The sequence below is a fragment of the Solea solea genome, chromosome 9 (assembly GCF_958295425.1).
Source record: "Solea solea chromosome 9, fSolSol10.1, whole genome shotgun sequence".
In the NCBI taxonomy this organism is placed as follows: Eukaryota; Metazoa; Chordata; class Actinopteri; order Pleuronectiformes; family Soleidae; genus Solea; species Solea solea.
This window is the reverse complement of record NC_081142.1, coordinates 24054293-24066496: the sequence shown is the minus strand read 5'-3', so window position 1 is coordinate 24066496 and position 12204 is coordinate 24054293. Positions and strand designations below refer to the sequence as shown.

Sequence of the window (12204 nt, the reverse complement as noted above, 5' to 3'; positions counted from 1 at the left end):
GCCCGCTTCAAAAATATATAAATAAATACAGCATATCAGCTTTGTTGTGTAGCAGACGCAGCAGGAACCACTCACAGCCTGAAAGCTATGCTTTTATAGCATTTTACAGCAACGTAACGTGTCATTTTATATATTTTATTTAAGGCTGCTTTTGGAAAAACACGGTGTTTAACCAAGAGTGTGTGTGGACGATTACAGACAGGGATAAATCACAACATTTACATCACATGGACAAAAGCAAACTGCTGCAGACTCACTATCTACAGTACATACTGTAGATGCACTTCTTGTGTGAGATTAGTGACCCACCTGACGAGGCAAGTTTATTTATACACAGGGCAAGAAAGCAGAGCAGACCTCAGGTGTTCAGGAGCAGAGTAACTGAATGTCCCGCTTCACTTTGTTTGGTTCTGCTTCTGGGAAACACACAGTTAACCTGTCTGTGATTTTAGGATAATCTCTGGATGCTTCATCAGGAACTAATAATAAGTCTAGGATGAGACCATTCAGTTCTTTGTAGACCAAGAGTTTCACACCTAAGATTCCACTAGACTGCTCCCAGTTTGCTTTCACACTTTCACACTTTAGTGACACGAACCAAACCTTTTGAATAACGTATTCCCCTCCTCGCCTGAGGCGGCGCTGCATCAAGAATTACTGAAGGAGACAAACAATAACCGAGAAAACTCACTCATCTGTTGTTTGACACAGGGAAACTTCTGTTTCCTCCACATCAAGACGAAACATGGAGCTGCATCAAATCCTATGGTTTTATGTGTAACATACGACACACGCTATATACTAGGGCTGGGCCATATGGATCAAAACTGATATCGCAATATTTTTTGTCCGAATGGCGATATGCGATATAACGATATTTTGAACAAAACGGGTTAGCTTGCTAGCTCACCGGTTGGCCACTCAGCTGAAAGCTGAAACCTGGCGTCCGGAGTGTACAACAGAAACCCGGAGACAGGAGACCAGAAACCCGGAGCGAGCGGCTAATGTGTTTTAAGTCCACTTTGAGATGAAATCTGCGGCTAACAGTTGAGCGGCTAATAGCTGGTGTTGTTAAACTAGCGATAACAAACAGGCATTGCGTCACCAGCTCAACTTTTATTTTGTATTAACGAGTAACAAAGATGGTTAAGAAAAAGGTAGCGAAGTAAAAGTACATATTTTATTTAGGAAAATAACAGCGCCATTATTCTTTTTCTTAGCCACCAACTGCTCACTCTCCACCTGCACCGTGTCCGCCACGTTTTCATTCAAATGTCTGTTGTGATGCGTCGCGTTGGTGGGAGAACACTACGTAGTACGTACATGTAAGGGGCGTGATTGAGCAGCTGAACTAGGCTTGATCGGCTTTAGTGTTCGCAAGGCAACATAGAAATAATATATAATATACCGGTATGGCGATATTGTCTGAACTACATATCTCTTTCAAAAATATACCAGTATAAATCTTACTACTGGTATATCGCCCATCCAACTACAGTATGTACACAATTTCTCCTGGCTATTGTTCTACGCGCATGTTTGTTGTGGTTGTGTTTACCCACAATGCCCTGCGTTGAAGTCTGCTTCATGCATTTCCAACTATGTTTTGGCGGAACCAGAGTTTGCTTCTTTAGTGCGGATCAGAGTTCTGGTTACGCGAACTAGGGTTCAGTTAAGAAAGGAACCTTTGAACCCTGTCCTTTGACTCACGTGACGCTGGTGTTGCCCCGGCCTTTCACTGTCATGGAGGCTGCAGATACTGGTGTTTTTCTGGATTTTTCAGCTCTCTCAGTGACACCATTATCACCAACATTAAAATACGGTGCTGTAAAATAGGTACCACCGGTAAAACAGTACCACCAGAGGAAGCTCGCGTACCACTGGTGGGACACGTACCACAGTTTGAGAGCCACGGGGCTTAGATAACAAGTGTTTCAGAGACAAACGACAGTCTGTGTTTTAATCTCACATTTCACATGATTGATTTCAGGACTTACAGTATATGATAATCTGCGCCCCTGAAGCACGTATTTATTTATAGCCGTTTAAATCGTGGAGATCGCTGGAATCACTTGAGGAGCCGTTTTTAATCTTTTCCTGTGACTCACCTCTGGGAAGTGTTTTTTAACAGCCTTGAAGCTCCGCATGGAGAGAGCGTTTGAAAACATCAGTCTCCTTCACATCCGTCACACCTGAGCAGCCAAACACGGGCCGGAAACATTGAGAGTGAATTCACTTCACCTCTCTTCAGTGTTGTGATTGGCCACTTGAACCGAGTGGAGACCCAGCTGTGTGTGTGTGTGTGTGTGTGACTGAGATGTTTGGTCATGTAAGCTAAATCAATTTACCTGTATTCCACCAGGATGACCATAATCCTACTCTGCAGTCCACAGTGACTTTTACGTCTTCTTCCTAAAAGCAGTCGCGTGGAAGACGGTCATTAAGTCTGTTGCAGCTGCTCTGCAGGGAATCATCAGTGTCATCATCTGCCGCACGCCGAGGTATTATCTCCTCGCTGCAGAATTAAATGCCTCCTTTTTTTTTCCTTTCAAACTAAAGCTTTTGATTCTTTTATCACCTTCTCAATCTCTTAAATTAATCTCAAATTGTATCCACTCAGGATCACATTCAGGTTTTTAATCGTCCTCATATAAAAGTCCCTCTCAAAGCACTTCATGCATTTTTATTCATAACTTTTCTTTACAAAAAAAAAAAAAGACGCTGCCGGTGCCGTGTCAAGTGTGTGTTTAGGTGTGTGTCTTTAAATGATAGTTGCATTGGAAATGTTTTTCAGCTTCTCTCCGACATCTCTCGCTGAGGGAGGTGAGAGGAGCTGACACACAGAATTAAAAATATCTCTCAATAACACTCCCACACACACACACACACACACACACACACACACACACACACAGACACACACACACACACCTTTCATATGCTGCAGCCGACTGCTGAACACTCCTTTTTTTTCTCCTGGCTGTCTTATCTTATATATATATCTTGTATATAATTATTTATATATATATGTATATGTATATGTATATATGTATATGTATGTATATATATATATATATGTATATATGCTGTGAACTTTAAGAAGACATTAAAGCAGCTGTATAGAAGTGTCACAGACGCCGTGTTGGTGCTTTAAAGGTCCAATTTGTAACATTAAGTTTATAGTTTTATTGGCAGGAAACTGAATACACTACACACAGGGATGTCTGTGTAGGCATAGAATCACTTTAGAATTAAACGTTTTGTATGTGCTATAGGCAAGGGATCGATCAGGAAGTAAGGATATACTGAATAGCCACCAGGGGGCGTCTTGGTGGCCATTTAGAAGGAAGTAGATCATAAAAGTGGACACCAGCGTGATGGCCGTGTGTGAACTTCAGTTTGCAGAACGTCAACATGGCACCGCCTCATATCCTGAATCTCAAGGCTCAAGGATCAGATTCTCATGGGAGAACTCGGGTCTTCTTTCGGATCAATGGAGCTCACGACAGTGGGAGGCTGTAGGACAAGCAGCTTCCACTTTTCACTTGATTTACAACATAAACTAGAATGCCTTGCAGCAGCAGGCACTAATCATCTCAATTGCTACTGTTGTGTCTTCTTCAACAGAACATGATGTAAATTTTGTAAATTATGTTCCCATTTAGAAGGAAGTAGATCATAAAAGTGGACACCAGCGTGATGGCCGTGTGTGAACTTCAGTTTGCAGAACGTCAACATGGCACCGCCTCATATCCTGAATCTCAAGGCTCAAGGATCAGATTCTCATGGGAGAACCGAAGAGGACTGGGCTGATCCCCCTGATCAGAAGGACTCACACTCCTTTCTCAACACCGGGTGAGTGGAGTGTCAGTTGAGCAATTATGTGGACAATGTGTTTTCACCAGGTCCTTCAGCGTTTGAATAAATCCTCACCATTTATGCACTAGGTGGTTTCAGAGTTGGCCTATTCTGCGTCCTACACAGGAAAAGCATGGTGCTACTTGTGTGTGTGCGTGAATGGCAGTGAGCAGCAGGTTTATTCATGAATGCAAACACTGAAGCAGCAGCGGCGGCGGCGGCGGCGGCTTCTTCAGCCCCAGAAAGAGAGAGAGAGAGAGATCCTATTCATGAATGTGCTGGAGAGCCCAGTCTGCTCACTTCCCATTTATCTGTCTCTGTGTCTCCCTGCCAGCTGGCTCTTATCTCTCTCCCACACACACACACACACACACACACACACACACATACACATACTCCTAGGTCCGTGACCAGGAAATCACCTGGCTGTGATTATGTGAACAGGGCACCCAACAAATCAAAGCTTCATCCTGGGGTCCTCTGGTTTAAGGCAACGCGAGACTTGCTCTGACATTTTCAAAGTTTATTATTATATTTATGAACTTACACACTCAATACACACACACACACCACTGCTGTGTGTGTTGTCTGTCGGGCAGGTTGTTGTGGATCGGGTCACCTCTGAAGCGTTTCATCTCAGAGCCTCAATTTAGAGAAATGTCAGTGAGCACAATGAGCTGGCAGAGCCGGGCCGCTGTGTCACCGTCACCAGCAACCGCAGACAGATACAAACACATCAGCCGCTCTCATCAGCTCACGTCACGTGAAAGACAAGAGAGTCAGAGAGAGAGAGACTAACACAAGAAGAGACAAAAGATGAAGAGGAGGGGGGTTGTCAGATTGGGAAACACCTCAGCAGCCTATCAGTCACAACTGCTAGCCTTACTGCCTCTGTTGCTATGGCAACGGAGGACTATCAGGCATCCTGGAAGGAGGGATGGTCCAAAAAAAGAGAAAAAAACTGCAGCTGTCACCTACTGCAAGAGAGACAGACATGGATGTGTGTTTACCCGTGTTTACAGTACTGTGGAAATGTGTCAGCCCGTGGCCAAGTGGAAAGGAATTGGGCTTGTAATCAGAAGGGTCGCCAGTTCAAACCCTGGGATGGGATTCCCTCCCCCCCGCGAGCAAGGCACCCAATCTCCATTGCTTCCCAGTTCACAGATAAGTGCTGCCCACTACTGGTGAGTTAATGAAGAGGTCAAGAGTGTGTGAAAAATTAAGTCATCGCAGTTAACATTCTGTAATTGTTGGTATATGGAACAATGTGATTGAAAGGTAAACTCATACGGTGTTTGTTCAACCTAAACCTGCGATAACGGACCGTTTTCACAGCAGATATTTGTTGACATGAAAGCAGTGACATGAATATGGTTCCACTTCAGGTAAATTTGGTTCCCCCTTAAGTTTTAAGAGGGCCAGGGTCGATATGAGTCAAGTGTAAAAGGAGTTCACACTAAGTACTTGACTTTTTAACCCGTACAGAAATAAAATCTCGTAAAAACAGACCCCGAAAAAAAAATCTTGTAAAAACAGAACCCAGAAAAAAATGAACTGGATATAAAATCTCGTAAAAACAGACCCCGAAAAATAAAATCTCGTAAAAACAGACCCCGAAAAATAAAATCTCGTAAAAACAGACCCCGAAAAAAAAAATCGCGTAAAAACGGAACCCAGAAAAAATGAACCGGATATAAAATCTCGTAAAAACAGACCCCGTAAAAGAAAATCTCATAAAAACAGACCCTGAAAAAAAATCTCGTAAAAACAGACCTCGAAAAAAAAATCTCGTAAAAACAGTTAATCCGTCGTAAAAATGCACAGAGGGATTGGATTATTAGTTGACTAACACTAAAAGTAAAGGTTGGTAAGGTTGTGTTTATCCTCAGTAAGGCTGTGATCTGGACTCTGCTGCTCATCGATTGGACAGACGTCTGACGATGGAGGATATTGACCGTGGAAGTGTTTGAGTGTGTGCACGCAGAGACTTTGTCTGCAGAGCAACCACAGAGCTGCTGCTTCACAATGACTCTTCATTGATGAGCCGCTCCACTCACGTCTGCTCTGATTCCCGTCTCACACACACACACACACACGGTAAGCATGTGTGCATTGAAGAGAAGCTATTTTAAAACTTTAAAAGCCTGTTATTTTTAGTCAATTTCCACTCTGATGGTTACGGAAGCGCAAAACAGACCAAAAAAATAATTTTTTTGGTCTGTTTTTCTGAGTAATTTATTTTTTGGTCTGTTTTTCTGAGTAATTTATTTTTTGGTCTGTTTTTCTGAGTAATTTATTTCATGGTTGGTTTTTTGGAGTAATTTTTTCAGTTTTTTGTGCTAGTTTAGAGCACATTTGACACAATAAACGCAATAAACGTTCTAATTACAACTACATGGTTTACTTTGATCTGGGTTTAAGACACTGAGAGATAGTCCTGTCCTTAAGTCACATAGATGGTATTACCATTAGTTTGTTGACTTTACGCAGGCACCAGAGAACTTTGCCGTTGTTTAGAAGGAAAGCTCATTCAGATCTGTTAGACATAGCAATGTTTCTCCATGATCAGTTGAACAAATATGGCATTCTCCATGGATACAAGATGATGCATTTTAAATGCATTTAGGATGGCTACATGGTGACTCAAGAGACTGCTGAAAATATGGGAGTCACTTGCAAGTTGGAGGTTCTCACGAGAGTTCTCGATAATTCAGGAAAAAATGACTTTACTTTACTAAAAATGAATTACTCGGAAAAACAGAAAAAAATTACTGGAAAAAACATTAAACAGAAAAACAAGGAAACATTTTTAAAAAAAAAAACAAACCAAAAAATTAATTTCTCAGAAAAAGATGAGTTTTTTTTCTTCTTCAAATGAATGCAATGCACTTCCGTAGATGGTAAACGCTCTGTATTTATATCGCACTTTTCTCCTCTTGTTGACCACACCGCACTTTGTTCCCCCATTCACCCTATTTATTAAGTTTATTTAAGATCCGAGTGCAGGAAATTAACAAATAAGTGAACAATTTAAGCATGTTAGACGAGAACAGAATAAAAAAACTGATTGATGACAAAAACAAGGGGAAAGCATAAAAGACAACAACCTTTGAGGTTTGATTTTATAAAGTGGCTCATTTTGATTAGGTAAAGTTTAAGACTTTTTTTTTGTTTTTAGCAATATTGATTCATAAATGTCAAATTCTGCCTAACTGAGAGAAATTGATAATTGATACTTTCATCAGCAGAGAGGTTTGGAAGTAAATGTCATATATAGAGAGAGAAAAACAGACCTCAAAATGTTTTCTTCGTATAAACAGACCCTGAAAAATAAATCTCGGAAAAACAGACCCCGTAAAAAATGATTGGAAAAACAGACCCCGAAAAAGAAGAAATAATTAATAATTATTTAATAATAATAATAATTATTATTTATGATATTAATAATTAATAATAAGACATAATTTACAGTGAAATATGTAACAAAAAAAGTAAAAACATGTAAACAAAGTGCAGCATCAGAGTCTCACACACACACACACACACACACACACACACATGTTTACGTCACATCTTTTACAAATGCACCTTTATCAGTCCAACATTTTCCAACCTGTGCCCTATTTTTATCTTCCTGTGAGACCAACAGGCTGTGTCTTAGTCTTATTTTTTTTATTCATCACTGTGAAATCGGCTCTTGGTTCTGCAGTAAAAATATACGAGAGGAAAAGATGCAGGAAAGACCGAACCTAATTGTTGCTATATTGGAGCGTCCACCTGGTGCAGCTGCTCTATTTTTAACTGGGAACTACAGTGAAGCTCTGACTGCAGACACTGTTTGTATGTGTGTGTGTGGGTGTGTGTGTGCGCGCTCATTTCTGGCATAAACACTGACTCTGTCAGGACCAGTAGTCCTTCATGGAGACCAAAACCTGGTCCTAATGAGGCAAAACTTCATTTCATGAACATTTAAGGGCTAAGACTTGAAGTGAAAGGTTCAGGTTAAGCTGCTAATTCATGGTTATGGTTGAAATTAGGGTTAAGGCTTTTTTCAAAGTCTGTTAAAATGAAAAAGGAAAGCTGCACAAACTTGTCCTCACATCTTTAATGGACTTTTTGAGAGATAAGACTTGATTTAAGGAGATTTTGATTAAGGTTAGGTAAAGATCTAGGGAAGGCATTATGTCTATGTTTCCTGTCATACTTGTATTTGTTACCTCTTTAGGACCTTTTTCCTGTCATGAACAATGACCTTGTCAGGACCAGACCAAAACCTGGTCCTAATGAGGCAGAAGCTCATTTCTGAGGAACTGGTTAAATTCAGGCCTAAAATTGAAAATTGAATTGTGGTTAAGGTTAACTTTAGGGATAATGTTTTGTTTAGCCTGCATGGTGGAGATGGAGTAAGATGGTTATGACCGGTACCCTGTGTGCGAAAGACATCATGGTCGCAATGGTTGCAAGTTCGACTCCACCCCTGGCTGATTGTACTCAATTCCGTTATAAGTCGCTTTGGATAAAAGCGTCTGCTAAATGACATGTAATGTAATGCATGTAAATCAATGTAGAGTCGTGAAAAGTATAGCTGTGCAATCCTGTGTGCTTGTATATAAGACTTTGTGATCAAAAACACTTATATTGACAGGAAGTGAGGACATTGTGGCTGGTTTTCACTATCAAATGATGGTTTATGGGTTAAGACTTTGATTTAGGATTAGGTTTATGTTTGGGTTAGGACAAGGGTTTGGATTAGAGCTGCAACTAACGATTATTTTCATAATGATTAATCTGTCCATTATTTTCATGATGAATCGAGTCATCATTTGATCAGTGTTTGTCAAACCTGGAAGTTATGACGTTCTTGAATGTCTTGTTTTTGTCCACAAACCCAAATGATTCGGTTTGTAATGATCTTGTTTTAATCATGAAAAAACCGTGTGTGTGTGTGCGCACTATCACAACTAAATCCCTGACCCTAAGACCAGGTCTTAACCCTGAGAGGAGCAGCAAAAAGTATCACTGTCCAAAAAATGTCCTCACTCCATTTATACGATCTTTGGTCCTCACAAAGATACAAATACAAGAACACTAACAGAGGGGAATGTGAATGCATGCATGTGTGGGCGCGTGCGCGTTGTGTTTTGATGATCAACATGCGCAAGCGTGATCCTTGCTGTAGGAGCGCGGGATCACTGGTAGCCCTATAGCACTGCGGGTGGTCCGAGAGAGAGAGGGAGGGAGGGAGGGAGGGAGGGAGAGAGAGAGAGAGAGAGAGAGAGAGAGAGAGAGACGCGTGCTGCTGCACATTGGTCGGGCCACTTTCCTGACGACACCAACAATCGTCAACCTGTGGACAGAGAGCAGAGCGCGGCTGCTCTGCGGTCTCCTCCACTGCCACCCTCTCCCTCTCCAACACCGAGCCGAGCCGTGCCGTGGCACACTCCCTCACTCGGACATCCAGGACGCATGCACTGCCGGGGAGAGGGTGTCGGTTCGATTTCCAAGCGGCGGAGAGGAGCCGAAAAGTTGAGGGGCTCGTGCGCCATCCCCGCTTCATGAATGGCCGGAACATGGAGGAGGTGCCATTCGAAAGAGTCAAGACCCGGCGGCGGAAGGGTCACTGGCCGGCCGCTGCGCCTCTGGGCGCCATCGCCTGCGAGGATGAGTTCAACAGCCACGAGCTGGAGGTTCTGTTTCAGAGCTACAACCTGAAGCTGGAGCAGACCGCCACGCTCAAAGCGCTGGCCGTGCTCATCGTGGCCGCGTCGTCGCTCTCCCTGGTGGAGCTGCTGTCCAGCCCGCGCCTCACCTTGTCCAAGGGCTCGTACCCGGTGCACTGCGTGGTCTTCCTGTCGCTCTTCATCGTCACTAACGTCAAGTACCTGCAGGTGACGCAGCTGCAGCAGATCGCGAAGCTGGCGCTACTCTTCAGCTTCACCTTTGCGCTGCTCTGCTGCCCGTTCCCGCTGGCGCTCGGCACGCCGGAGCCGGTGAGCGCCTCTGCACCGGAGCAAGGCGTATGGCAGCTCATGCTGGTCACCCTCGTGGCTTACGTGCTGCTGCCGGTGCGGACGCTCATGGCCGTGCTGTTCGGGGTCATGCTGGCCGCGTCCCACTTCATTGTCATCGCGACGTCGGTCACGGGGAGGAAGCAGAGGCTGTGGAGACCGGTAAGTCCCGCACCAAAGCACCCACCTGTGTTATAGGTCACGTGTCCGCCAGTTCGAGTTAAACCATCAGTGTTTACATCGTGAAATACAGGCGAGGAGCCGTTGAGCAACTTCTCCTCTGAGCTGTGAATGTAAAGTGATGGTGAGAGGCTGAGAAGCCGCGGTTCAATCAGTGTCACTAATGCAGTTTAAATGGAAACGAGCGCAAAGTTGCACTTTAATAAAGGAGCTGTCCAAGCCACAGGTGCTGAAACAAGCGCAGAGGAGTCAGAGTCAGAGTCTCTCTGCAGGTGCAAGTTTGAGCCATTATTTTTTTGATCTTTTTGTTCTAAAACATCCTCATTTTTAATCCTTCTCTCAGGACATTGAGGTTATCTTCATCTTTCACCTTGGTTCTTCTTTCAAATATTCAGTAGGTTTAGACTAATATGGATTTTTTTACTGCCAATAATTCATGCTTCTTTTTTTCCTCCCTCCATCTGGCAAAAAAATTCTGTTGTTGATCTACATTTTCTGCTCTCCAACAAAAGTATTTCCAGTAGTTAAATATATATGTACATACATATACAAATACAAACTACATAATAAATACAAGAGCTAAAACGAAATAAAATTTCGGATGAATAAATTAAACCAAAGCAACGTTTATCGAGAATAAAAAATGCAGTTCTAATTATTAAATGTTAATTATTAAAAAAGGCAAATATTGACACAATTAATCGGCCAAACTGATGAATTAATCTACCTCTAATCTACTACTCTACTTGAGTCTGCAAATGTCACTTTTTAATTGTTTCACTTGGAATGTTTTAGGACTTAAATATGAAAGTAAAAAACAAAACAAACAACTTGTGGGATCTATCTTGTATCATAACCCCAGAAACCAAGCTTTGTCAGCAAATGTGACCAAAGACTATTAATCTATTACTAAATGAATCATATTTTTTGATCATCGATTTGATTGGTTTGCAACAAGCATTCACATTTTCAGCTTCATAAATGCTCCAAATAACAAAAGAATCATTAAAAACTGAGTGTTTTAGACATTATTTCAGCGTTTGTCTACCACAGATCAACATTTTTCTACATTTTCTGACATTTTGTGGATCAAACAAATCAATAAATCAACAATAGTACAAATGTAAGTGATAAACCACATGCTTTTCTCACATTCTCTAGTGGGAATGAGTGACACAATGAGTCGAGGTAAAGACAGAGGACAGAGAAAGTGTCGTCCATCTGTCTGTGTCTCCCTGACCTTTCACCTCTGGCCTTTCTGCAAATTGACGACCCAGAGTGGCTCCAGAGTTCATTCTCTAAATGAAGTGTTCGTCAGTGTCGATACTCTCTGTGATCTTTAATCAATAGAAGACACTTTGTCATGCAGGTCATTTCACTGTATGGCCTTTGTCGCCCAAGTCCCGCCCACCATTCATGTTGTAATCCATCAGCTCACAGTGATGTCTGACACTCAATTCATCCTATGGATTAATCGAGGATTGCAGAGTCTAATCCCGTCAACGTGTACAACTGCATCCACAAGCACATATACGGACACAAGTGTTGCTTTAGGCTCACGTTGCACTTTACACTATTTGTTATAGAGGACGTTTTTAAGTGATTCATTTGCTCCAACAAATAATTTTTTTTAACAAGCAATTAGTAAAAAAAACAACAACACATTAGCTGCGTGTATATGTGATTTTTTTCCTGCAGTGTTTTGAGCTTTGCTCTGAGGTGCATTCAATGAACCTTGTAAATGTCATTAATCCTGCAGTGCAATCACAGTATCATTTTCTTCATCCATCCTGTGGATTAATCAAGGATTCGAAAATCTAATCTTGCGAGCATGTATGATTACCTCACATATGGACACAATTATTTTGTTATGCTATTAGAAATCGTTTTAGGTAATTAATTGCCTCCTATGAGACATTTTTACATAAAAAAAAGCCACTTCAGCTATGTGTATACGTACATTTTTCACCGCTAAATAACAAAAACAAATATTTAAAATTTTAATTAAAATGTATTTAAATACTTAAATAACTGAATTCAGGATTACGAAATCTTGTCAGGATGTACGATTGCTTCCACTTCCTTTAATATGGATTCAAGTGTTTATTTAGGCTCACATTGGACATTACAGTATTTGTAGGAGACAACGTATACTTGA

At 41.8% G+C, this 12204-nt stretch overlaps 1 protein-coding gene across 1 annotated transcript in view; it reads left to right on the top strand.

Annotated features, from left to right (window-relative positions):
- Positions 1-9138: 9138 nt before the first annotated feature.
- LOC131465998 (adenylate cyclase type 1-like) overlaps positions 9139-12204 on the top strand; it is a 49731-nt gene continuing 46665 nt past the window's right edge. The window contains exon 1 of the mRNA XM_058639026.1: positions 9139-10028. Coding sequence (XP_058495009.1) covers positions 9414-10028 — 615 coding nt within the window. The 5' untranslated portion in view covers positions 9139-9413. The remainder of the gene's footprint in view (positions 10029-12204) is intronic.